This window comes from Oreochromis niloticus, linkage group LG10, assembly GCF_001858045.2.
Source record: "Oreochromis niloticus isolate F11D_XX linkage group LG10, O_niloticus_UMD_NMBU, whole genome shotgun sequence".
Lineage (NCBI taxonomy): Eukaryota > Metazoa > Chordata > Actinopteri > Cichliformes > Cichlidae > Oreochromis > Oreochromis niloticus.
Genome location: NC_031975.2, coordinates 24,395,687 through 24,420,624, shown reverse-complemented (window position 1 = coordinate 24,420,624; position 24,938 = coordinate 24,395,687). Strand labels below are relative to the sequence as shown.

The following is a 24,938-nucleotide window of genomic DNA, read 5'->3' as shown; positions in this document are numbered from 1 at the left end:
ACTTTTATATAACTTACATTTTAACCCATATAGATTTTGGTTCATTTTATTTTATGGCCACTGATAGAAAGCAATTTGAGTGTCTTTAGAAGCAAAAAGAAAACAAAAAGAACGTCTGCCTTGCCTCTTTATTTAGTAAATGTGAGATGGCATGCTACTTTTTTGTCAGCGTGTCAAGATTATTATACTGAGACTTTAAAAAATAGATTCAGAAATATACATGTCTATCTTAAAGTAACAGTCAGATGGCAGTATGAGAAAAAAAAGTTTGTTTGTTTAAAAATTCCCCTGCAATTAGGAGACCAGTGATTTCCCTTTAACATCACATGGGACTTAAACTTGGAGCTTCGCTTGTGTTCACTATCACTTATAACTGACAGTTTTATGAAATTGGGGGTTAATGGAAAGTATATTGTATAGATAAGAATGAGGAGTAATTACAACAAGCAAACTGTTTTAGTATAGGTTTGAACACTGGGCTATTGCTTTAAACCAGATTTGAATCCTGTCTCTCTCCCTATGAGAACTGTTTATAATTAAAATATTTACAGTTATGATCAAACATTAACATTTTAATGAGTAACCAGTACCAGTAAAACAGATAGCAGTTGGCAGGAGGTAATAGAAGAGCTGTAAAAGAAAAAAGAGAAGGCTTTGTCTGATTTTTTAAAAAGTCATGTGTCCACTTAAACTTGGAATTTTTGTTTTATCTGAGCCACTGGTGATGCTGGAGCTCATAAGCTGGAACACCACTCTGGGACTTTGTTAATGGTTCAAACATATGTGCAAGGGTTCTCTAGAGGAGAAAAAGAGAGATGAAAAAGACAGTTCTAATTAATTTAAAAAGTAACAGATCCCAAAGGACACTTTTGTTTGTTTTTCTTACACTGAGAAAGCCACTTGGTAATGCCAGGTAACTCAGTATTACCTGACATCCCTGGTGTTCCTACATCTCCTCATCCTCTTGATAATATAGCCAGTAAAAATTAATTTATTCTTTTATGTAGATTCCAAATATGGGATGACTGATTGCACCTGAGTTCATCACGGTAAGTGACTGCACCTGTGGGAGGGAGAGCCCGAGAATATTTAAAGGAGCTCAGTGAACAGGCATGTATTGTTCTGGAGTGAGGAAGCTGGTGAGTGTAGCTTGTGACTCAGCCAAGCAAGCTGCAGCCTGTTTTGCTTTTAATTTTGGGAGAAGTGTTCTAGTTGCATCCTGATTCCACTGTTTTGGGACTCCAATGAAGCTCAGACCCTTGGGGGAATATTGAACCCAGGAAGAGTTAAGTGCTTTTAATGACTCTTAGTTATCTGTCTGTGCATATTATTGCTAGAAAAAAATTAAGGACTTAAACATCTATTGTAATAGTAGCTCAACTGTATCTTAGCTTTACCAACTAGCTTTTTTTTTTTTTTAATGATTTCCCAAAGTACAAATGCAAACAGTCCATACAAAGGCATTTAGAAAGAAGTTTTTCCCTTTAATCTGAAGCTAAGTGTTAGCTAATCTGTTAGCTAATCTTAAAATGTCTATTTCATGCTTTCACTTAACATTAGTGTGAAGTCTTATGAATCCTTCTGCAATATACTTGTTTGGTGTGACGTTTGGAAGTCTTTCTAAAACATTTCTGGACTATTAAAATTGAGGATAAACGTTCATTTACTCTTTAAGCTTGCTAAGTGGCAAATATTGGTGCCGTTTTAACTAACACTGCTGTTAGAATTATGAGGGGCAATTAATAAGAAATCGAGAGGGATTTTTATTCTTTAAGATGTTAACTAACATGATTCAAAGCAACTCCTATGTTGCTCACTGTCCCCCCCCCCTAAAAACAATGCTGATCTTAGAGGGCAAAAATGCAACCCTACCTAATCTCCGCCTCTTCCCTTAACTTAAGACTTGTTCATTTTAATACCACAATGAGGGCATTGATTGTCTGGTGTGCACAAGCTGGAATTGGAGCTTTCCCTGGTAGGATGAAGGAATGTTTCTCCTTTGGGATTCATTCATAAACTCTTGGTAGTGTTGCGGTGAAAGCGGTCAGAGCAGTTGTCTCGGGGGCACATCCCTAGACTTGAGGGGGTTGCTGTTTATACAGTTGCCTTTCTCACTCTTGTGGTTTTTAGTGCATAAATACCCACTGCAAGTAACTGCATGAAGACTAGGGTTGAGATTAGTAAGTTTCTTGGTAGGCAGTCAGTGGGAAAGCTCCAATTAAATTGTACATCATGGATCACTGCTGTTCTCTAAGGCTAGCCTTGTTTAACCTGCATCTTAACAGAATACTTTATTAATCATGTGGTGATAGTTACAATAAGAATGGTAACAGACTGAACTAAATTAAATGATTATATATATACATTTAAAAAAAAAAAAAAAAAAAATTTGTGCCATGGTCCCGCTCCTAGATGAAAGTAACAGTTCCACTGCACCAAGAACAAACTCTGTCAACCCACCTGTTTGAGAGAAGGCTATTAAAATAAAGTAACAAAGGAAAAATAAGAAGTTAAAGTGTGGAGAAAAAACGGGGACAACTGAAATGGGCTGCATGCTGATTGACTCATGTGCACTTTTACTGTTCCTTTCTAGCTCGTAAAATTTAGGATGTTAAATTCTATAATTCAGTTCTGCCTTTTGGTTTGGTGTCCTTGCAAACCTTAATAGGTGCCATTATGCTGGTTGCATGTTCTGTTCTCATTGTACAAGAGAGAATGCAGAACACAGGTTTGATATCAAATTTCAGCAGATTAATGTGGATCATTAGTGCTCAGGTTTTTGCCATCATGCTTGCTTATCCTTTGTTTTTTGTTTGGTTCTTTTTTTTTTTGGTTTTGTTACCCTGATGAATTTGTTCATCAATCTTAAAGCTCCTATTTAAAACAAAAACAAACTTGCAAGGTAGAAATATAAATTTCATAAATTGGTTGACATATTGGCCATTTTATTACATTCAAATTTATACACTATTGTAGAATTAAACATAGATACTCCTTATATTAGAATATTTTAATAATCCCAAGGCTTATGTTTTAAAACTAAAGAATCAAATTATAAGCATGCATGCAAATCAAAACACTGATCCAAAGACTTGCCCACTAAGGTGAGTTTTTTAAGTATGAAAATGTATTTGGTCCCTGTAGTCCATGTCTGCAATTTCTCACACAACCCAACTTGTGACAGGCTAGTGTGAAACCTATGGAAGTCAAACAAGAGCCTCCAACTCAGCTGGCAGGGCTTAGTGAAGGGAAAGGCTTGCATTCAATGCAAGTTCACTTAAATGACTCCCAACAGGTTGATTCTGTTCATCTGGACACGGCGTTCTCAGTGAGAGAAATGTTTCGTCACTCATCTAAGTGACTTTAGTCTCAGCTGACTGAAGGCTTCCCCCAACCTTATAAACAGTACATTTGTACAACTAGCCCACTAAATGAACAATGGGCTGAGAGGTCAGCTCCTTGATCATTAACATGCAAATTGTCATGACATTGATCAAATACCATTGATCATGGCCATGAGTACCATTCAGAGTTAAATGGCTGCAATCACAGCATTGTAAGATGTTGACAGATGTACCTAGGCACCCTCCTCGATTCAGAGATCGTCTTTCCCTTTTCACATAAGTGGCCTCATTGACTCCTTGCTCAAACCAGCATTCTTCTGTCCATGATGTATACATCCTCATCAAAAGAATTGTCCAGTGGCCTCTGTCTAAATAGACAGCGGAGTCTTGGCCTGACAAGTTAGCTTTTCTGTCTTGTGCCATCTGCTTTGCCAGAGGTTGTTTGGTTTTGCCGATCATGGTGACCCTCTTGGCACTTAACAGTGTACACTACATTACTGTTTGTATCGGGGGACCTGATCCTTGGGGTGGACCAATTTTTGGCGTAGCTTGTTTTGGAGTTTAAAAGCCACAAAGACATTGTGTTTAGAAAAAAATGTCTCAACTGTTCTGATACTCCTGACACTAGGGATCACTAGGGGTTTTTGCTTGGGCAGCAGTTGTCCTTCTCTCCTGGATTGCCTGGTGCTTTAAGCGCCTTCCCAGATTTGACAAATGTCCAGCTGGGATGACCAAGTTTACTCAGGGCCTTGATATGTTCCCCTGCTTCCCTGGCTGCTCTGTCTATAGCGATGGTGTTGTGGTGCCCTGATGACACGGTTTGTAATCAAGCGGATGATAATGATAGTAGAACCTTAAAGTTGAACCTTCATGTGCTATGCCAACTGTGCTTTGTTCTTGAACTTCGAAGATGAAGGGTTGGGTGCTGGGTTCCTGCAGAGTCTGGTTGATCTTTGGAGTGAATCTATAGTGAAATGGACTTGTTATCCTCCACTCAGGAGCTGGTTCAGTGCTTCCCATAAGATCTGCTCAGGTCTGTCTCTTGACTGTTTAATACATATGATCAAAGACTCACGAGCATCTTACCTTTGTCAGGTCCTCCTTTAGGCAAACTCTGATAACTTCAATATACTGAAAGAGGTCCTGTACAGTGATTGGCCCCTCAGCAACAGAATTTGTTCCCAGGGCTCTAAAATAATGGCCACCTTGCTGGGGCTCCTCCTTTTTTTGGGGGGGGGTTGGGTCCCCTCGGGTCCCCTCCCACAATCAGTCACCTCTTCAGCATAGATGAATTACAGGTAACTTGTCTGAGGCCTTCAAAGGTAGAAACAGTAAAAGGTTACAGGCAATTTAGTATCTGCATTGGAAAGGTTTAATACCCTCTTATAAAGACCCCAATCATCTTACCTTGGCCATGCCCTCCTTTACACAACCTCCATTTGACCTCAATGAACTGAAAGAGGTCCTGTGCATGGATTGGTCGCTCAAGCACCAGAATTTGTTCCTCCTGGAGATCGTACCAATCCAGCAAGGACACGGATATCGAGTTCAGCAGCTGTCCAGTTTTTCCATCTTGGAGTTCCAACATAACAGCCACCTCCACTGAAAGACTCTTCCCATCCTCAGCCTGTATCACCACCAAATCAAAAGACAGGAGGAGCTTTATAGAAACTCAAACTCATGAATAAACTTCAGTTATTTCAGTGATGAATCAGAGTAGTAGTAACTGGTGTTGCTCACTTACCTTGTTTTCCCAGAAAATCTTGGTTTTTGGAATGTGTTTTATGGCCACCTACAAGAAACAAACAGGATTTTGGTTAGCGCTTCAGGATTATATAGTTTGCATTCTGTTCATGAAAAGCATGTAACAATCCTTACCGGTAAATTGTCTGCTTTACGATAGCCAGCAAACACGCATCCAAATCCTCCTTCACCAAGTTGATGCTCCTGGATGTATCTGGCTTCAAATTCAGCTGAAGGGACACAATTGAGAACCAATTTGGTTTCACACAGTGTCAGAAAGGACAATGGTAATATGGTACCAGTGTTACGTAAACTCTAACATAAGGGAATGTCTAAGATTAAGTATTTAATGAGTGTTACATTAAGCACAATGTGGTTGGAGGGATTCAGAATTTCAAGCATACCTCTGCCAGTGTTCACTGATGATGAAGTTGGATCATTCTCCTTGAGGTCCAAAGGCCCATTGCCAACTGCCCTGCTTGTCATAGACGCTGACAGCCTTGTCTTTTTGCTGAGGGCCTGGTCAGAACTGGCCTTCCTTTTGGTTGCCTTGCAGAGCTTGACCGATGATGTGTTCTGTGGTGCCATTGTGCTGTTTGTTGAAATAAAGGCAGACAACAGATGACCCTGAATTTATAGTGACCTGTAGCCATTGTCTTCATAATGACACCTGGTTATGTCATTTGGAATACACCAAATTTAATATTGAATCTAAGTGTGACATTGCCAAACGATGTTGGACTCGCTAGTGGTTTTTGTTTTTGGTCCCCTCCCAAATCAGACCAGGAGTGACATGTTTAGTTGAATGTTCTCAAATTGCAGTCTGAGTGGTGTCTAAAAAGACATGGCATTATAGATTGGGGGAACATTCTGGGGAACCTAGTCTTGTTAGGCAAGATGGCATCCATCCTACTTTGGATGGAGTAGCTCTCATTTCTAGAAATCTGGACAGTTTATTCATGCTGAAATGGTGGTGCAAGAGAGGCATGCTGGGCCGTTTCTAAGGTTGTCAACTCTTCTGTTTTAGCAGGACATCCTGTATAATGAGCAAAATTGGTTTGTCCCTTTACTCTACCTTAAATGTCCCATACTGACAGTTACCTGCAATGTCACTTTCTGACAACAGATGGCACTCTTATAAATTTTAAATCTGATTTGACCACAATTGTATCAGGGTGCTTGTGTCCAGTCATAGCCGTAAGTGATGTTGTTGTGCCAAAAAGTTGACTTTAAACTGTTATAAATGACTGACCTAAAATCTGACAAATTGGTCAATCACATCTGTCACAAAAAATATAAAGTAATTTAGAGCTAGAAGAGCTCTTCTATCAAAGTAGCTGCTGCAATCAGTTCCAAAATGGCTCTACCCACGAGGGCAGCAGAAATTGTAACATCAGTTATCTAAACTTGAAGTGACTGAGTACAAATACAGAGTCGTAAAGATGATTCAAAAATGGGTAATTTCTTTTAGAACCCCTTCATAAACCCTATTCACTACAGTCTATTTACTAATATAAGTAAAGATATTAGACTTAAAAAAAAAAAAAAAAAAAAAAAAAAAGACAACAGAAATCACTTTTTGGTGCAACAGCCTATTGCACATCAGATGTGAGCAGTAATGTGATTTGTTAAAAATAAGGCGCCTTTTAGTCTGTGTAGTGTTAGATCCCAGAGACTAATTTAAGCCGGTGGTGAGGAGACTTGCTTACCCCTAACTGCCTACATCCGAGTGCCCACCCTGCACAACCTCTGACTCAGTCACACCTGTTAACGGTAGCTCTCCTCTAAAGATCTATGGTACTTGTTTGCTAAGAATATTTTAGAGACACGCATCCCAAGGGCATGTGTTTTATTGACTAGAGTGACCTATAAGAACTGTTAAATTTCACATACTAGTATGATCTTTTAATGTTAGATGAGAACCATAAAGTGAATGTCCACAAATTGAACTTTAACTGCAGATAGGAATTTTATTTAAGTAAGGTTTTGGCAGTATTCTCTTTCCACTGGGCTGGAAGGAATCCAACTTCAAGAAGGTGTGCAACCCCATACAGTGCTGTCTGACTTCCTCTTTTCAACTCCAATTCAGCTCAGGAAACCATTTTATAATCCAGTTGAGAGAGCCACAGTGGAAGGCACATGTGATTTCTATTTGAGAATATCTGCATGTAATAGTTTTGTTTGATGGTAGGGTTATTCAGAACTTGATAATTTCTCAGATTCTGGCAGTCTGAAGAGCAATGAGAGGAAAGATGCTGAGGTATAGTGACTCAAACACATGAATTACAGCAGATCTGACACTGCAGTTCTTGTGTTTAAGGTTTTTTCTTTGGGGTTTTTCCTATCTTCTCCTCCCAACTCTTAGGCTTCTCATCTGCAGTTTGTTCCTGATTAACTCTGGGGTCTCAAACTGTCTTCTATGGAGGCTTTCACAAAAGAGCACTGAAAACTGCTACACTGTAGGACCAGCACTGTAGCTGCAAAGCTGTACCTCTCTGGAACATTAGCAACTGTGTCTGCAAAACACAAGAGACCTCGGGGGGTGAATTAGTAAAATACTAGGTGACACATCATGCTATGGAAGCTACACAAAACTGCTCACAGTCAATCAGCAAGACATGTGGAACATCACTGTAAAAAGCACAGATGAGGGTTTTTGTTGGGGGGGTTTTTTTTTTGTTTTTTTTTTTTTTTTCTTCAGTAGCTTCTCCTTACACAAGCAATTAAGACAAATGGGCCAGTATTAGTGATGTTCGATTCGTGAACGAATCGTTCAATACTCGAGAATCACTTTACTGACTCGTGAATCATGATTCACAAGTGCAACTGACTCACTAAATTCATGGGCTGCATCCTCCCAAGGACCCGGTCTACGTGGGTCGGGTCCTCAGAAGGTCAGGTAGGCCGGAAGTAAACGGCTGTGAAATTGGACAGTCTAGCCTTCTGATTAGCGTCACCGCTGTCTCGGTGGAGTTTAATAAACTCAGCCGTCTGCTCCTTGCTATGTAAAATATAACAGGACACTGGCATAAATTCTCGACCATCTCACACTTCTGTTTAATCAGTTTTCTGTTTGACGTTTATTCAGCTGTGTGAAAACCACCCGGGGGATTAATAAGATTTTATTTTATCTAATCTAATATCTTTAATCTCAGCCAAACAGATTTACTCACGAACAAATAAAACACTGAAAAAAGCCAAACAATATCATTTTTAGGTTGTCTAAGTGACTTATATATTACGTTTAACCTGAGTAGCGAAAGTCCGGTGATCTGAAAATGATGTGCAGGGAGTTGTGCCGTTCTCGGCGGCTTCAGTGACCCTCGAGCTCTCGGTTAGCTATCAAGCTGGTGGGTAACAGACTTCTCCGAAAACATCGAAGCACTTTTGCAAATATGCAATACCTTGATAAACCGAGCAGATATTTGAAGTTTACACAGCTACATTCTCGCCTGAAAATATGTTAAGTTTATATTGTGACCCAGAAAAATTAATAAAAGTAATTTTAAAACTTAGTAGCGGCCGCCATTGCCGGAAACTGGAGTTTGGCTGGGCCGCGCTATGAATTCTGGGATATGGTGGGCCACGAAGGACACACCCGACCAATCCTTCAAATTTGGGGGGGAAAGGAGGACGCATTTGTCGGCTGCATTCGGAGGAGTCTACGAATTTGGACAGCCTTCGGCGCGTCGCTGTGACGTAATCTGTCTACAAATGCGGCCTCAGGAGGATGCAGCCCATGAATTTGGACACGACCAATAGCTCCTCGGTTCACAGTAGCATCGCTCAGCTAGCATGCTAACAGCAGATTTGAGGTACTCACCCCCTCACTTGCTGTGCTGAATCATAGCGTAAGGCGAATCACTCACTCACCCCCTCCCGCCTGGCTCACAGCTCAAACGAGTTGAACGAATCACTCACTCACCCCCTCCCGCCTGGCTCACAGCTCAAACGAATCACTGACTCACCCCTTCCCGCCTGGCTCACAGCTGCTTCTTGGTTGGCAACCAATGTTAAGGCACTTTACCGCCCCCTGGCTCACAGATCAGTGAACATTTAGATGAGAAAATATATATTTGACACATTTAAGGGAAATGCCAATAAAATAAAAATAAATGTTCCCTTTAGAATTTTTGCTCTAAAGAAAATGGTTGTTTTCTTTTACAATCATTAATCTTAGCAGTAGGATTTACATTAAAAGAGAAACAAATTAAGTTTGACTGAAAATATACATTTTTGCACTCTCTGGTCAACTGACTCAAGAAACCCGATTCACTTTGGTGAGGGAGTCATTAAAACTCGATTCAGTAAAAAGAATCGAATTTACCATCACTAGCCAGTATGAAACCGGTGGAAGGCAAACAAAGCCCATCTTCACATCAGAAAGCAGGGTCTAATTGGGGTGGTAGTATCAATAGAAATCCATTGGAGTTTACACAAATAAGTCAGATGAGTTCTTGTTTGTGTCTTTAGGTTAGGCTGTGATTGATACTGGAGCTGCTCCATCAGGAGACTGTCAAATATCAAGTCCTGCTGCTCGGGAAAGGGAAGAAAGGCAGTTAGGGCTGTAGTGATTAAAGATATCTGTACTATCAGTTGTATACAATTAATGCAGTACCTCAGATTATTAAGATGAGTGATTGTGTCAAATCATCAGTTTTGTAGAGATTTTCAAACGGGGCCACCTTCAGTTAGAATAGAATAAACCTTTATTATCCCACGAATGAGAAATTTGGGTGTTACATAGCTCTTATAGCAAGAGGAATATAGACATAAGCAACTGAAATTCATATGCATAAATGTACTGATATGTACAGAAGGGGGGGGGGGTATAAATACTGGTGAAATATACAGTGTACAAACAAGATGCAATAGCAGCAATTTAAAAAAACATGTCATTTAAACCAATGAGAAGTAACCATGTTAAACTGTTAGAGTTTAACAGCTGCTCAATGGACTTCAGCGGACAGTCCAGGACAAAGCTGGCCCTCTTGACCAGTTAAGTTTCCCCCAGTCCCTCTCTGCCATTCCACCACTCCAACAGACCACAGCATTTTAAAAAAAAAAAAAAAAAAAAAAAAAAAAAAGGCACCCCCTGTATTCCAGTTAGTTTCCCTTTGACACCCAACCCACAATGGCGGTGTCGTCTGAGAACTTCTGGAGATGGCAAGTGTCTGTGTTATAACTGAAGTCCACAGTGTACAGGGGAAAGGGGCAAGTACTGTTTCTTGTGAGACCCCTGTGCTACAGACTACCACCTCAGACACTCAGTCCCACAGCCTCACATACTGCGGTCTACTAGTAAGGTAGTCAGCAATCCACGTGGACAACAGAGTCCACTCCCGCTCCCTGCAGCTTCCCCCTTAGCACTGAGGGCTGGATTGTGTTGAAGGAACTGGAGAAATCAAAAACATGACCCTTACATCAGGTGTCTTCATTAGATGTGAAGTCAGGGCAACAGGTCTGAAGTGGTTCGGTTCCTTTGTGTATGTTGTCTTTGGGACTGGCACCATGCAGGAGGTTTTCCATAGACTGAGGACCCTCTCCAGACTGAGGTTGCAGAGGTGTGAAGAGCTTTGGATGGGGGATGGGGGAGGGAAGGGCTTCTGAGTCAAACCAGTTAAATAACTGGTTCAATTAGCCCAAACCTGGTCTCAAGACTCCAGGCCTTCTCTGCTCGCTGTACTCCATCTGGTGATTGTATTCAGTCCTCTCCACACCGTAGCAGAACCAGTGCTGCAGGTGAATGGCATGTACCACTCTGTACCCATTTTACTTGATAGTCACAGGAACATGGGGAAAGAACATGACTGTCTAGCTTATATTACACGTCACCTTAACAGAAAGCCAAAAATTAATCACTCTTTGCAATATTATCAAAGTGAGTGTGTGTGTGAAATACCATTTCAGTTTGAGAGCCACGGGTGCTGATAGAGTTGCTTCAGAGTGGGACGCTGCTCAGGAACTTTATTCAGACAAGTTCTCAAGAAATGACGGCAATCTGAGGAGCAACCAAAGGAAATGTGGTGAGCTCTACAGTGATTTAAGAAGGTGAACTACACCAGACCTGTGCTGACAGTTCATCATGCAAGAGTGTTTTTCTTACTTTTTGAGAGCCTGTTGCTGATCTTTAGTTTGTGCCTGATAAACTTTTGGGTTTCAAACTGTTTTCTGTGGACGCTTTCATAAAGTAGTACTCCCAGCTGCCACACTGTTGTAGGACCAGCACTGTAGCTGCAACAGCTGTACCACTCAGGAGGAGCATGAGCAACTGTGCCTGCAAAATACAGGAATGAGACCTCCTTAAAAGGATTAAAGCAAATGGGTAAACAAATGGGTAGGCTGAAGCAGGATAACGTACCATGGAACACCTTGAAGGAGTCTTCCTGCACAAAACAGCTAAGGCCGAAGTCAATCAGCCAAACACGTGGAACATCTGAGCTGGTCTCTATTAGAACATTTTCCACCTTAATATCACGGTGAAAGATGTTCTTGTCCTCAAACTCCAATGCTCCAGCGACCAGCTGTTTCAGTATGACCTGAAAGAGGCAAATAAACATGCTGTGTGAGGAGGGGGGGGGTTTCTATGCATTGCTAGTTCAACTGCAGGACATGTTGCCAATTCCACACTTTGTTTAGGTGCTCAGGAGGTGAATACATTAAGTCACCTCTTCAGCATAGCTGAATTATAGGTACATTTTTGTCTGAGGCCTTCAAAGGTAGAAACAGTAAAAGGTTACAGGCAATTTAGTATCTGCATTGGAAAGGTTTAATACCCTCTTATAAAGACCCCCAATCTTACCTTGGCCATGCCCTCCTTTACACAACCTCCATTGACCTCAATGAACTGAAAGAGGTCCTGTGCATGGATTGGTCGCTCAAGCACCAGAATTTGTTCCTCCTGGAGATTGTACCAATCCAGCAAGGACACGGATGTCGAGTTCAGCAGCTGTCCAGTTTTTCCATCTTGGAGTTCCAACATAACAGCCACCTCCACTGAAAGACTCTTCCCATCCTCAGCCTGTATCACCACCAAATCAAAAGACAGGAGGAGCTTTATAGAAACTCAAACTCATGAATAAACTTCAGTTATTTCAGTGATGAATCAGAGTAGTAGTAACTGGTGTTGCTCACTTACCTTGTTTTCCCAGAAAATCTTGGTTTTTGGAATGTGTTTTATGGCCACCTACAAGAAACAAACAGGATTTTGGTTAGCGCTTCAGGATTATATAGTTTGCATTCTGTTCATGAAAAGCATGTAACAATCCTTACCGGTAAATTGTCTGCTTTACGATAGCCAGCAAACACGCATCCAAATCCTCCTTCACCAAGTTGATGCTCCTGGATGTATCTGGCTTCAAATTCAGCTGAAGGGACACAATTGAGAACCAATTTGGTTTCACACAGTGTCAGAAAGGACAATGGTAATATGGTACCAGTGTTACGTAAACTCTAACATAAGGGAATGTCTAAGATTAAGTATTTAATGAGTGTTACATTAAGCACAATGTGGTTGGAGGGATTCAGAATTTCAAGCATACCTCTGCCAGTGTTCACTGATGATGAAGTTGGATCATTCTCCTTGAGGTCCAAAGGCCCATTGCCAACTGCCCTGCTTGTCATAGACGCTGACAGCCTTGTCTTTTTGCTGAGGGCCTGGTCAGAACTGGCCTTCCTTTTGGTTGCCTTGCAGAGCTTGACCGATGATGTGTTCTGTGGTGCCATTGTGCTGTTTGTTGAAATAAAGGCAGACAACAGATGACCCTGAATTTATAGTGACCTGTAGCCATTGTCTGCATTGCTAGTGACTGCTCAGCCTACCTGATAAGTCAGGTGGCTCATTAACATGAGTGATTGCAGGTTTCTGTTCACACTTGCCTTGATCATTTTCAGGGAATTGGAGCAGGGTGAGGCTTTTGTGCAATGCCTTTTGATCATGATGATTAAATTTAAAAGTTTCAGGTTAGTTTCTGTCCATCTTTTTTAGGTTGCCTGACTGACCGTTGTGATGTCTTCAGGCTCTTTGTAGTGATAACTGTTACCTTGAAAAATGTATGTTCTCTACCTGATAACACAGAATTTATTAATCACACACTGTGAAAATTTACATGTTACAGCAGCAAAAGGGTCATGGTGAATTAGAGCTATATTAGGAAAAAAGAAATACATTTTTAAAAAGCCCCTAAATCTATACAAGAGTAATTTCTAATATTTACAAAAGGTTAAATATGATAAAATAAATATTTAAAACAAAATTAACATTTGAATCTTAATTCTCTTTTGGTAATTTTTGAATTCTAATGGTTGATTTTAGTTTCCACTATGTGTTATATTGTAATTTATTTGGAATAAAATGATGTATTAAAGATTTTTCATTTATCAGGATCTGATATTTGTTTAAGTATTCTCCTAATTTTTAATGACTTTTTTTTTTTTTTTTTTTTTTAAAACCCTTTTGAGAGTAACACTCAGTTTTGAGTTTCATGTGTTTAACATTCAGTTGGAGGCTTGACGTACACGTGAGTAATTGATGGAGATGGCCATTATAAAAATGATTAGGAACACAAAGGTGTGAATAGGGTGAACTTAAACTGCTCAAAGATAATGACATGGTGACTGTAAGTGGTTTAAGCCACTGCAAAAGTACAAATATTTTTCCTTGGGCCCACTAATGTAATCAGTATGCTATATTGCAACTGTTAATGCACAATGAGGGGGAAAAAATAATAGAATACAAGATACTGAAAAAAGACAATCCAATGAAACTAATAATGATCATCCATACAATTACCCACCCTTTGTCACAGCTGCGGCAGCAGACGTGTGGAGTTATAAGAGAAGGATCCAAGTGCTGGCACTGGCTTTACTGCAGGTGAACTTTGAATTCTCACCATTTCAAAATAAAACAGAAGCGGAGATGGCAAGGACAAAAACTTAGCTTTCCCAGTTTAGGTTTTTCTAACTAAATAATCCTGCAGCTAGAACACAAGGGATGACGCACAGAATTATACACAGGTGGACCAGCAACAAGCAGAGGAAAAAACAGGGCTTAAATACACAGGTGGTAACAAGGGAGTGAGAAACAGAAACAACTAATTACACATAACGAGACCAAGGAAGCAAAGCAGAACCTGCTGACAAAGGACAAGGACTATCAAAGTAAGAGGGGAAACGCACAGACTGAACTCAAGACATGTAAGCTTAATACTTTGGACTGTAACCGAGGCAAGACTCACAAAACACAAGACCCGACTAGACACTTAGTGATCATGTTTTACCTCCCTAACAGCAAGGAACTAAACAACCTAATATAAACCACTTGGAGAACCTAAACTTAGAATATTCTTTTAACCCCAAAACACAGTCCAATACGGACTGAACAGTAACATAAACACAACAACCAACTGATACAAAACAAGGAATATCAATCATACAAACAAACACATAGACACGGGGTCACCGGACCCAGGACCATGACACCCTTTATCTAAAACTTAAACACTCAAGCCAGCAGACGGTGCTGCTCTGAACTGAACCCAAAAAACAGTTTATTTGTTCAGGATTTTAAAGAAATGTAATCGTTTGAGTAATAAATGCAACTATGGTTTTTCTCAGTGGTTGACATGGTCGAGAAGTGGTTGCCTTCTTGTGGTCATGTCCTGGCCCCCACACAGGTTGTAACACATGACTAATGTGGCTATGGCTGGAAAAGAGTTTCAGGATTTTACACAATGCAACATTTTCTCATAAAACAGAAAGCACCTCTGTTTATTTATTTACTTCTCTTTTGAACCACTGGTATCTTTCTGTCTAAAAATAGTATATTGCTATGTTAGTATGATTGTAGATTATATGTGCATTGTCTTTAAAAGTTTAGATGGAAGCAGATTACAATGGATAAAATTGTCTAGGGTACACATTGGGTGCTTTGTCAATGATAAATGTTTGGTCCAGGATGCCTAATCTCAATGTTTGTATTTTGTTTCCAAAAGTTGAATCTGTTCATCTGGACGTAGCGTTTTGTGGGAGAAACGTTTCGTCACTCATCCAAGTGACTCCTTCAGTCTCAGCTGACTGCAGGTTTCCCCAAACCTTATAAACAGTACATTTGCATAATGACTGAAACCAGCCCACTGAAGGAACAATGGGCTGTGAGGTCAGTTCCTTAATCATAATTATGCAAATTCCCATGACCATTGATCAACAATCACTGACCAAAACCCACTGATCAAAGAACACTGATCAATGGCCATTTGTATTTTGTTCTTTTATGAACACTGAAATCTCACGACAGTGAAGCATTGTTGATATTAAATTAGTTTTTTCCAATAAAAATGTAGACCCATCTATAGTCACACGCGCACGCACACACGCGCGCTTTTGTCCTTTTTCTACAGTGGCTTTTGTGAACAACATGTACTCAGTTCCAGCAGAGCCTGAATGAATGACTGTGTCCTCCGTCCAGCCCAGAAGCACAAATCATGCTGCTCGTCTGGGAGGAAAACAAAGCTTGAGACCCAAGATGAAGGAAGAGAAGGGTGCTCCATTGAAAAACAAAATAATTTACCAGATTTCTTTGCTTGTGTGTTTTGGTTTCTGCAATTCAGGTATGTTACCTGTTCTTTTATATGGTTGCTTCAAACTTATTCTCCAGAAGAGCGAATACTTGCCTAGTACAAGTCTATATATTCTTAATGTACTGGATTATTAGGATTTGTGCATAAAACATTGTGTAGCAGATACGTTTGTCTAAATGCACTGCTGAAATTTACAAATGTTTAGAAAACTGAAATTTGCTTCTTTTCTTTTTTCTTTTTTTTTAATGTAATTTCTCATGTTATTGCATCACCAAGTCATTAAACGAACAGATGCTTCTAGTAGATTTTGCAAATTAACAGAAACACTTTCAGAATAACTGAAATATAGAGGCAGGTGGAGTTTTTATAATTGCTAGCTGTGGCGTGGATGGAAATGGCAACAACAGCTGCAGATACGGTTGTGTACTTTGATCTAATTAGAAATAGAATTGAGAAATATGGTATGATCACTAGTTTCTGATCATTTTTGCAACATTTTGCATATTTTAACATTTTAATGGTGTTACAAAAAGTATTGCTTCAGAGAATATAGATTTAAATTTGATTACATGACGCTCTGGGGGTGTTTTGTGCCCATTCTTCTAAGTAATAAGGGCTCACAGACTAGAGCCAGTGTTTTCAGCTGTTTTCAGCTGTGGCTGGGTGTCATCACTGTCCTGCCATTGTTGTGGTTAGCAGCAGTTACTGAGCTGCTCTGTTTCTGCAGAGCTAGCGTGGTGTCTGGATTGCTCCCATTGCTCTTTTCATGAACTGCCAAGAAGGAAATTTCAACAAACAATCCTCACTTTTGTTGGTTCATGCTGGCCCATCCCAAAGTCTAAAAGCCATCACCATGGTAATAAAGATCTGTCATGCAAAGGCTTCCAGTATACAACAGTGATGGGGTGCAGTGCCCGCTTTCCCACAATGATATAGTATTTGGTCTTCATCTAACCACTGTATCACTTACCAAAGTTAAAATACTGATAAATTATATTTGTATAAATTATTTAATTGTGCACAAATTCTTCTTTGACAGTAGAGTAGGTGGGCCCTTATTCTATGCAGATAGGTAGAATATTCAAAAAAGGATGGATGTGTAGTTCCTTTTAAATCATTGAAGCTTTTCAACTGTAAACAATACATTCTTTGTCAACCTTGTCAAGCTGGAAGGTGTATTAAGGTGGGGTTTTTTTTTTTTTTGTCTTAAAAAAAAAGTCACTAGGCTTTCAGGACTGTCCAATGGCAGCACTTCCTCTTTAAATACTGCTGGTTATATGAATATGACATATTTATCGTTTGAGGAATTTACATTTTTCAGTAACCTGGAGTGTAAAGAGTTAAGATAACTCTGTCTGATTCATAGATATAATATAAACTTATATTTTAAAGCTTATGCATAGCCACGTTATTCTTGTGGGGGAATTTTCTACTTACTTTTTCTAGGTTCATGCATTTTGCTTCAGAACATTTCTTATCTCAAGAGTATCACTTTTTAGTTAAATTTGGGTCAATTCAATTCAGTGTTATTTATATAGCGCCAAATCACAACAACAGTCGCCTCAAGGTGCTTTATATTGTAAGGTAGACCCTACAATAATACATACAGAGAAAAACCCAACAATCATATGACCCCCTATGACAGGGGTGGGCAATTCCAGGCCCCGAGAGCCGGTGTCCCTGCAGGTTTTAGATCTCACCTTGGGTCAACACACCTGAATCACATTATTAGTTCGTTACCAGGCCTCTGGAGAACATCAGGACATGTTGAGGAGATAATTTAGCCATTTAAATCAGCTGTGTTGGTTCAAGGACACATGTAAAACCTGCAGGGACACCGGCCCTCGGTGCCCACCCCTGCCCTATGAGCAAGCACTTTGGCGACAGTGGGAAGGAAAAGCTCCCTTTTAACAGGAAGAAACCTCCAGCAGAACCAGGCTCCGGGAGGGGCGGCCATCACTGCGACTGGTTGTGGTGAGAGAAGGAAGACAGGATAAAAGACATGCTGTGGAAAACAGAGCCAGAGATTAGTAACAAGTGTGATTCAGCAGAGAGGTCTATTAACACATGTTGAGTGAAAAAGGTAACTGAAAAGGAAATACTTGGTGCATCATGGGAATCCCCCAGCAGCCTACACCTATTGCAGCATAACTAAGGGAGGATTCAGGGTCACTTGATTCAGCCCTAACTACATGCTTTAGCAAAATGGAAAGTTTTAAGCCTAATCTTAAAAGTAGAGATGGTGTCTGTCTCCCAAATCCAAACGGGAAGCTGCTTCCATAGAAGAGGGGCCTGAAAACTGAAGGACTCTCCCTCCCATTCTACTTTTAAATACTCTAGGAACAACAAGTAAGCCTGCAGTGTGAGAGCGAAGTGCTCTAATGGGGTGATATGGTACTATGAGATCATTATGATAAGATGGGGCCTGATTATTTAAGACCTTGTACGTGAGCAGGATTTTGAATTAAATTCTGGATTTAACAGGAAGCCAATATAGGAGAAATATGCTCTCTCTTTCTAGTCCCTGTCAGTGCTCTTGCTGCAGCATTTTGGATTAACTGGAGGCTTTTCAGGGAGTTTTTAGGAAATCCTGATAATAAAGAATTGCAGCAAAAATGACTCCAAGGTTCCTGACAGTGTCACTGGGGGCCAAGGTAATGCCATCCAGAGCAAGATTCTGGTTAGATACCATATTTCTAAGATTTTCAACTTAAAGCTTCATTATCTTTATTTTAATCAGTAAAATTCAGGAAACTCACGGCAGCAGAAAAAACCTTCAACTATTTGAAAAAGACATTTTAAGTACAAAAACACTAAAAACTAATTTTTTCTTTTTATGGTACAAATGTAAAATAACCACAAAAATCTTAAACTTTAAATTGAATTTTAATCTTATAAGACCAAATAACAAAGCAGTCTTGTAGTATTTTATGTTGTAAGGTCAACCTTACATTGTTGTAGATATGAATTCAGGGTCATCTAAATAACTCTCTGGGAAAAGTTAGGAGGCAACCGTATCTCAATCACCAAGTTAAATAAAGGAGGGCAGCCAAGGGAAGTAAGCAGACAAAAGAATAGCATAAAGAAAAAAGTCTAAAAATTACATGTTGAAGTAAAAACCTTCACTGAAATATTTGAAAAGCATCAAATATTGGAAAGATTCTCACATCTAGTTGTGACTGGAATATCATACCAGTTATGCAACCTCCAGTCTTTATCTGGGGGGAGCCCATTCACAGGTTGCGCTGCTTGCAGTTATAACAGGAAACTACAGGACCAGTTACAGAGGTGTGGCAACAAGTGCAGTCACATAATCTGTTTTGTAATGTTTTACATGATTAGTTCAGCTAACTTAAACTGTTGATAATGCTCCCCAGATAAACCCAATCATTCGAGAATTGTTCTCTTAAGCAGATGACCTAAAACTAACAAACTCTTGTAGTCTATGAAGTGTTTAGAGTATTTAAAGTATTCACTGTTGAGATTCATGGCTATGAAATAGTGGAGTGGGATGATTTTAAAGTAGCCTATACAACATTTCTGTATTCAGTTACCAGTTTATTTAGTACACTTAGTGGAAAAAACATTATTATTAAAAAAGATTTTCAAACAAAATTAAAACGTTTTACCTTTCTTCAGAGTTGCTGATTGAGTTCTGATCATCTGGGCGTGGGCGCCTATAATTAATGGTGGAGAGTGTTGGTGTAGAGCTGCATGATGCACACAACTGAAAGCCACCCCTTTCTGTTTTTCATGCCAGTGTAGTTGTTGTAGAGTGCATTACAAATATTTGATGGAAAAACATTGTTCCCTGAAATCTGGCACTCCAAAAAGCCAGTCATCTTAAAACTCTGCAAAAGTTAACTGATACTACAATTTGTTTAAAATGGAAAACAAACTTCTCATGGACCTTTCTTCTTTGTTTCTGTGCAGGTGGAGTGTTGGCAGTGAATATGACTATCCCAAATACTCTCATTAGAGGTAAATTAGGAGGGGAGGCCCTTCTGTCAGTCCGCTATGATAGTTTCAGCTTAGACCTGCCAGTTATCAAGTGGCTACTTAAAAGGGAAAAATCTGTCACAGTTGTCCAGTCGATTGGAACGGACATCATTGGGACGCTGAGGCCCGAGTACCGGGATCGTATCCTGGTATTTGAGAATGGGACTCTGCTTCTCCACAACCTCAGGTTTGCTGATGATGGAACATATGACGTAGAGATCTCCATCACAGATGATACCTTTCCAGGAGAGGGCAGCATCACACTCACTGTGGATGGTAGGACGACATGTCCATTTGTACAATTCTGTAATGTTTTTAGGTCTAAAAGCACATTTTTTTTAAACTCTTTTCTGCTGTTGAATGCAACACTATCAGTTCTAATATATATAGAGAGAGAGACATGTTTATTGTCTGAACTATAAGTTTAAACCATGATGATTCAAAACACTTACCTAGACTGTAAAAAAGCCATTAGTGATCTGTTCAGCATGAAAATTTGGAGATAAACCTGCTGAACTATAATTTAACATGCATATTTATCTTTCCTTGCTCCTGATAAGCTGCCTATGAGTCTTTGTGGCCCTTTGTTTATCTTGCACATCATTAGTCTTGCTCTGAGTTCAGGTTTCTGAATCATTGTGTGTTTCAGACATACTCAAACATTCAGACGATTCTGCAAACATTTTATCCCACAATGCAAAAGGATTTTATTAAACTGTACTGCACTGTTTACGCTTTGTAATCAGCTTTCTTCCCGGACAGATTCAAAGTCCTTACACATCCACATGTTTTTCACTTTGCCTGATTGGGCTACTGTTCAAGTTGTAGGTGGCTGAAAGAATGCCAGGAATCTCATGAAGTCACTCCATGAATTATTTGGCTGTACTGGTATGTCGGCTGTTAGCAGACAGGCACACAGATGTAAATCATCTCATTTTTATTAGCATAATTTTATGGAACAACAGTTAACTTTAACTTCATCTTTCCTTTACTTTTTAGGCTCTGTTGAGAGTTTTTCATCTATATTATTTAAAATGAGCATGCACATGCTTCTCATGCCAGCTCAAACTTTTTCCACAATAGTTTGAGCTGGCATGAGCAGCAAGTGTTGTTTTGCTTGTTGAATTTAAATGGAGTGCAAACGACTGGCACAAACAAAATAAAAAAAAAATTGTTCTAGTCAGGTTTTGGAAAACACTTATTTAAACTGATAAAAGACTTAATTTATTCCACAGTAAAAGGTGAAGATAACAGGAATGGAGAGGTCAACCAAACTGAATGAATGCACACCAAACCTTTCATCTGTGTATGGAAAACAAATATATAATAGTGAGTATAGGTGTGACCAGCAGAGACATTCACATCAGCCAGAGCTCAGGTTGAGCAGTTTGCAGACAAAGTTGAAGAGGCAAGGCTGAGGTGGTTTGGACATGTGTAAAGGAGGGATAGTGGATATATTCCACAAAGGATATTAAAGTTGGAGCTGCCAGGCTGGAGGAAGGAAAAAAGACCACAGAGAAGATTTGTGCCTTTAGTGGAAAAGGGATAGCGTGAGGCTGTGGCGACCCCTAAAGGGACCATGCAAAAGGAGAAGATTAATATATTTTCTGGTGTTATGATAGAACTTATTCCCTGAGAAATTATAAGTAATAGACTTACTTCTGACAGACTGTTGAATTGAAATCTTCTGGAGAATTCCTCAACAGTAGAGCTTTTTTTTTTTATGGTAGTTTTTTTAAAATCATATTTTGAGGCAAAGTGAGTTTTGTTTTGTTTTTTAAACCACATTTGGTTGGTTTGATTCTGCACATGTAGTTTTTATGTCCCAGAGATCATTAAAATAGATATTAATTCAATGAGGTGCTTTAAGATAACTGTTTCAAAGATGGCTGTGGAGTGGGTTCAGTAATAATCTTTCCAGCATGAACTGATCTTTGATTACTGAGTTTCAGTCATGACAGTGCAAGTGGAAAGTATTGATCTGATGCCATGAGTTCTCCTTCTAAGAATGACATCGATCATCCTGCCCACGTAGAAACCCAAGTGAAGGTCACCTGGGTCTTAAAGAGGAGGAGGGTGGAGCAGCAATGTTCCACATGAGCCAGGAGGAGACCATTTCTTCCTACTCTGGTGCAATTCCCTACCAAATAATTTTGACACTTAAGAATTACTTTGACTTGACATTATTGATTCTACAGGTAATATAGTTTAAAAGTTAAGTACTGACTTTCAAGACACAACTTCAAAAAAGGACAGCAGCATGTTTATTGTTTTTATCTGCTAACATATCCAGAACTATTGTATCTGTTTCCTGTATCCAGAACCTATTTCCAGGCCTTATATCCACATGGAGTCTTCATCATTACTGGAGCTTAGCGAAAATGTTGTCCTCAACTGCTCTCACGACAATGGAACCAGGACTACATACAGGTGGTTCAAAGGCGGAAAACTCCTGACCAATGAGACAAGGTTCGTGTTTTCTCCTGATCAGAAGCTTTTGACCATCAAGCGGGTGTTGATGGCAGATGATGATGTCTACAGCTGCACAGTGGAGAATCCAGTGGGAAATATGACAAGTCTGCCAATTAGACTGACTGTGTACAGTAAGTAACACTGCCTTAGTTTGTTATTGCAATGTCAACAAGGGTTAAAAACATCATGGTAGACACAGAGACATGGGCAGCAGATTTCAGTTGAATTCAGTTTTATTTTGATAGCCTCAGTTCAAAACAAGTTTCATCTCAAGGCCTGTAAATAATTGTAAAGGTGGCGATTTTGACTACTAAGTGTTGCAGTGCACTGCTCAAAATATTCAATTCAGTCATATAATTTCAGGTGTTTAGTTTTTGTTCCGTTGACAGTTTAATAGCTCATTTGAAAGACTGGTTCAGGCTGTCCTGAGGGTGACACAACTTCTCTAACTATGCAGCTGTAAGAACACTGCAGGTCTACATAAAGTAAAGAAAATAGTTCCTTCAGTTGATCAGAGAGGATGCTTTTCTACTAAATCTTTTGTCAGATTTCTCTCAGAAATTACAAATGTTTGCCTTCTGGTAGGGATGGAGGAAAAGTCTGAGGTTTTTGAAAGCCAAAGAAAGGTGTGTCAACATATACATTGCCCATCAATGTGATGATGTGAAAGGCTGGTACAAAGTAGTACAAAAAAGTGAAAAACAGACCCAGAAGGTGTATGTGTGTCACATGGGCACAAAGAGAAGGAATACTGTGGGCTATACCATTAGCTCTAGTTGCACATTTTGTTTTGTTAGTGCCTGTGTTGTTCATTAATTGTAATCTTGTACATTCCAACCAGAAAGAAGTTCCCTTTATATTATCCTTTCTACTGGAGGCATCTTTCTTTTGATCACCTTGGTGACTATATGTGCCTGCTGGACACCTTCTAAAAAGTAAGACTGGCTATTAAATAATTGAATTCAATGCCAAGTATCACAAAACTGATCAAATATTTTGTGTACACAGACCAAGACAGCCCCCTAGAAAGCACCTCTCCAGGTTTTATAACCGTTCTCACCAAACACCAATCAATCACACAGGTAAAGTATAGCTGTGATGACAGTTATGAAATGTGAAAAAGGAGTGTGAATTTGTATACAATTGTTGTTTTTTTTTACTTCATCACAGATTGTGTGCTTCCAAAAATACCACAGCACAATGGGATAAATGCAGTAACTTCACTTTATATCCTCCAGCAAAAGGTACCACTTTTCATTAACGGTCTGATTTTATTACATTCTGTGAGTCGTGAATGACACCACAACAAATCTGAAACTATCATCTAACAAATTTTGTCTTCTATGTCATACTCTTTAGGCATAAAACCCACAAGTCACTACAAGGAATACATGCAACATTATGTTCTGGAAAAAAGTACTAAGGAACATGCAAACTGCTAAATTTGTTAGATAAAAGCATACATTTATAAAAGTCGAGGCTAGCCAGTTTAATAGCTTCATGGAGAGACAGACCAGCTATAAGGTGCTCATCATGGCTCATTATAAACTGTCTCATTAGCTGCAGAAATTTCAAAACCAAGCTATCCAAATCTTTTTGCTCATTTAGTAGCAGCTTATCAGTCTCACAGGCTAAGCTCAGTAAACCGAAACCAGTGAGTTTCGCTATTAGGTAATCTGAGAGCCATCTACACAAATAGCCACAATGAAATTTAAAATTAAATTGTTAAATTTTTAAATAATAAAATGTTACTTTTGGAGAGTGAAGTTGGGCTCATGTCACTGTGTTTTGCAGGATCCTTCCACAGATGACTCCTCCAGCAACAGTATTGGATCTCCATCTGAACTTGACAACCCACCATGCTACACCACTTCCCCCACATATACTGGTCCTATTACTCTTACTGCTGGCTCCCCTGCTCGCATCTCCTGTAAGCATACCTGATAGCTCATCAGTTTAAACAGTCCACAGTGCAACAAACAGAAGGTTACATGCTCTACAGTCTACTGCTCCAAAATGCAAAGTACTCTGGACATCCTGGAGTTTGTCATAAAATGAAGAAAATGCTGTAAATTAAACACTGTAACTTAAATAACAGTTGTTTTAAAGTTTAGTAGCACAGCCTGGAATGAAATATGAGGACAGTTTGACATTAGAGTCAAAATGTTTCAGTTTTTGTAAGATTTAAAATTTTTATTTGGTTTGTTACTCAACACCATTGCAGTCTGTTACATGTCTGGAATGACATGTAACTGACTTGTTACATGTTATCTCTCTGTTATGTGAAATCTTCTGTATACATAAAAATACAGATTACTTTGTGAAATAATGTAAATTAGTATTTTAGTTCTACTAGATGGCTTAATTTATGTGTATACAGCGACAAAACCATGTTGGGGTAGGATGGGGGCCATGGTATTTGAATTTTATACATACTTTAATAAAAATGTAGAATTATCAGAAATTTGTCTTTGTGGTATTTTGGAAAGACTGACCTGTGCCAGTTGCCTTGAACAAGTCCTTGTTTGCTTGTCATTAATCATAGATAGACTAGTAGATTTCATTTTTTAACAACAGTCGCCTCAAGGTGCTTTATATTATGAGGTAAAGCCTCTACAATAATACAGAGGAAAAAGAGAAGATCCCATCAGATGACAGTGACATAACTGTCATTGATGTCCACTACCGCTGATCAAAAAGAAGTTTTCATCATAGCCATCTTCCCATTTAAAGACATGGGAGTCTAATTTTTACTTACCAGTCTATACTAATCGGTGTTGAAGGATCTAGGACTTGTTGTTGT

At 39.4% G+C, this 24,938-nt stretch overlaps 3 protein-coding genes across 6 annotated transcripts; 1 reads left to right on the top strand and 2 right to left on the bottom strand.

The window, feature by feature from the left end:
* Positions 1 to 38: 38 nt before the first annotated feature.
* LOC100692100 (hepatocyte cell adhesion molecule) lies at positions 39 to 24,592 on the top strand. Of its 3 annotated transcripts, none has more exons than XM_025910858.1 (8): positions 39 to 1,285; positions 19,598 to 19,645; positions 19,748 to 19,939; positions 21,985 to 22,266; positions 22,977 to 23,070; positions 23,144 to 23,217; positions 23,306 to 23,379; positions 23,930 to 24,592. In XM_025910858.1, the coding sequence occupies exons 2-8, from the start codon at positions 19,618 to 19,620 to the stop codon at positions 24,077 to 24,079; spliced, it is 894 nt and encodes a 297-aa protein (XP_025766643.1). In that variant the 5' UTR covers positions 39 to 1,285; positions 19,598 to 19,617; the 3' UTR covers positions 24,080 to 24,592. The 3 variants fall into 3 exon arrangements, with proteins under 3 accessions (XP_025766643.1, XP_025766642.1, XP_025766641.1); XM_025910857.1 differs by lacking the exon at positions 39 to 1,285 and adding an exon at positions 15,485 to 15,694; XM_025910856.1 differs by lacking the exon at positions 39 to 1,285 and adding an exon at positions 15,485 to 15,694 and having other exon boundaries at positions 19,598 to 19,939.
* Positions 2,834 to 7,908, bottom strand: LOC102078993 (serine/threonine-protein kinase pim-2). The gene is made up of 5 exons (XM_025910859.1): positions 5,492 to 7,908; positions 5,223 to 5,317; positions 5,089 to 5,136; positions 4,752 to 4,971; positions 2,834 to 4,658 (listed from the first exon to the last, which is right to left on the bottom strand). The coding sequence occupies exons 1-5, from the start codon at positions 5,673 to 5,675 to the stop codon at positions 4,615 to 4,617; spliced, it is 591 nt and encodes a 196-aa protein (XP_025766644.1). The 5' UTR covers positions 5,676 to 7,908; the 3' UTR covers positions 2,834 to 4,614.
* LOC102079098 (serine/threonine-protein kinase pim-2) lies at positions 9,367 to 13,402 on the bottom strand. 2 transcript variants are annotated; one of them, XM_019364028.2, is made up of 7 exons: positions 12,629 to 13,402; positions 12,360 to 12,454; positions 12,226 to 12,273; positions 11,890 to 12,108; positions 11,449 to 11,626; positions 11,194 to 11,364; positions 9,367 to 11,088 (listed from the first exon to the last, which is right to left on the bottom strand). In XM_019364028.2, exons 1-7 carry the CDS (start codon positions 12,810 to 12,812, stop codon positions 10,994 to 10,996), a joined length of 990 nt encoding a protein of 329 aa, XP_019219573.1. In that variant the 5' UTR covers positions 12,813 to 13,402; the 3' UTR covers positions 9,367 to 10,993. The 2 variants fall into 2 exon arrangements, with proteins under 2 accessions (XP_019219573.1, XP_019219572.1); XM_019364027.2 differs by having other exon boundaries at positions 11,194 to 11,626.
* Positions 24,593 to 24,938: the final 346 nt, after the last annotated feature.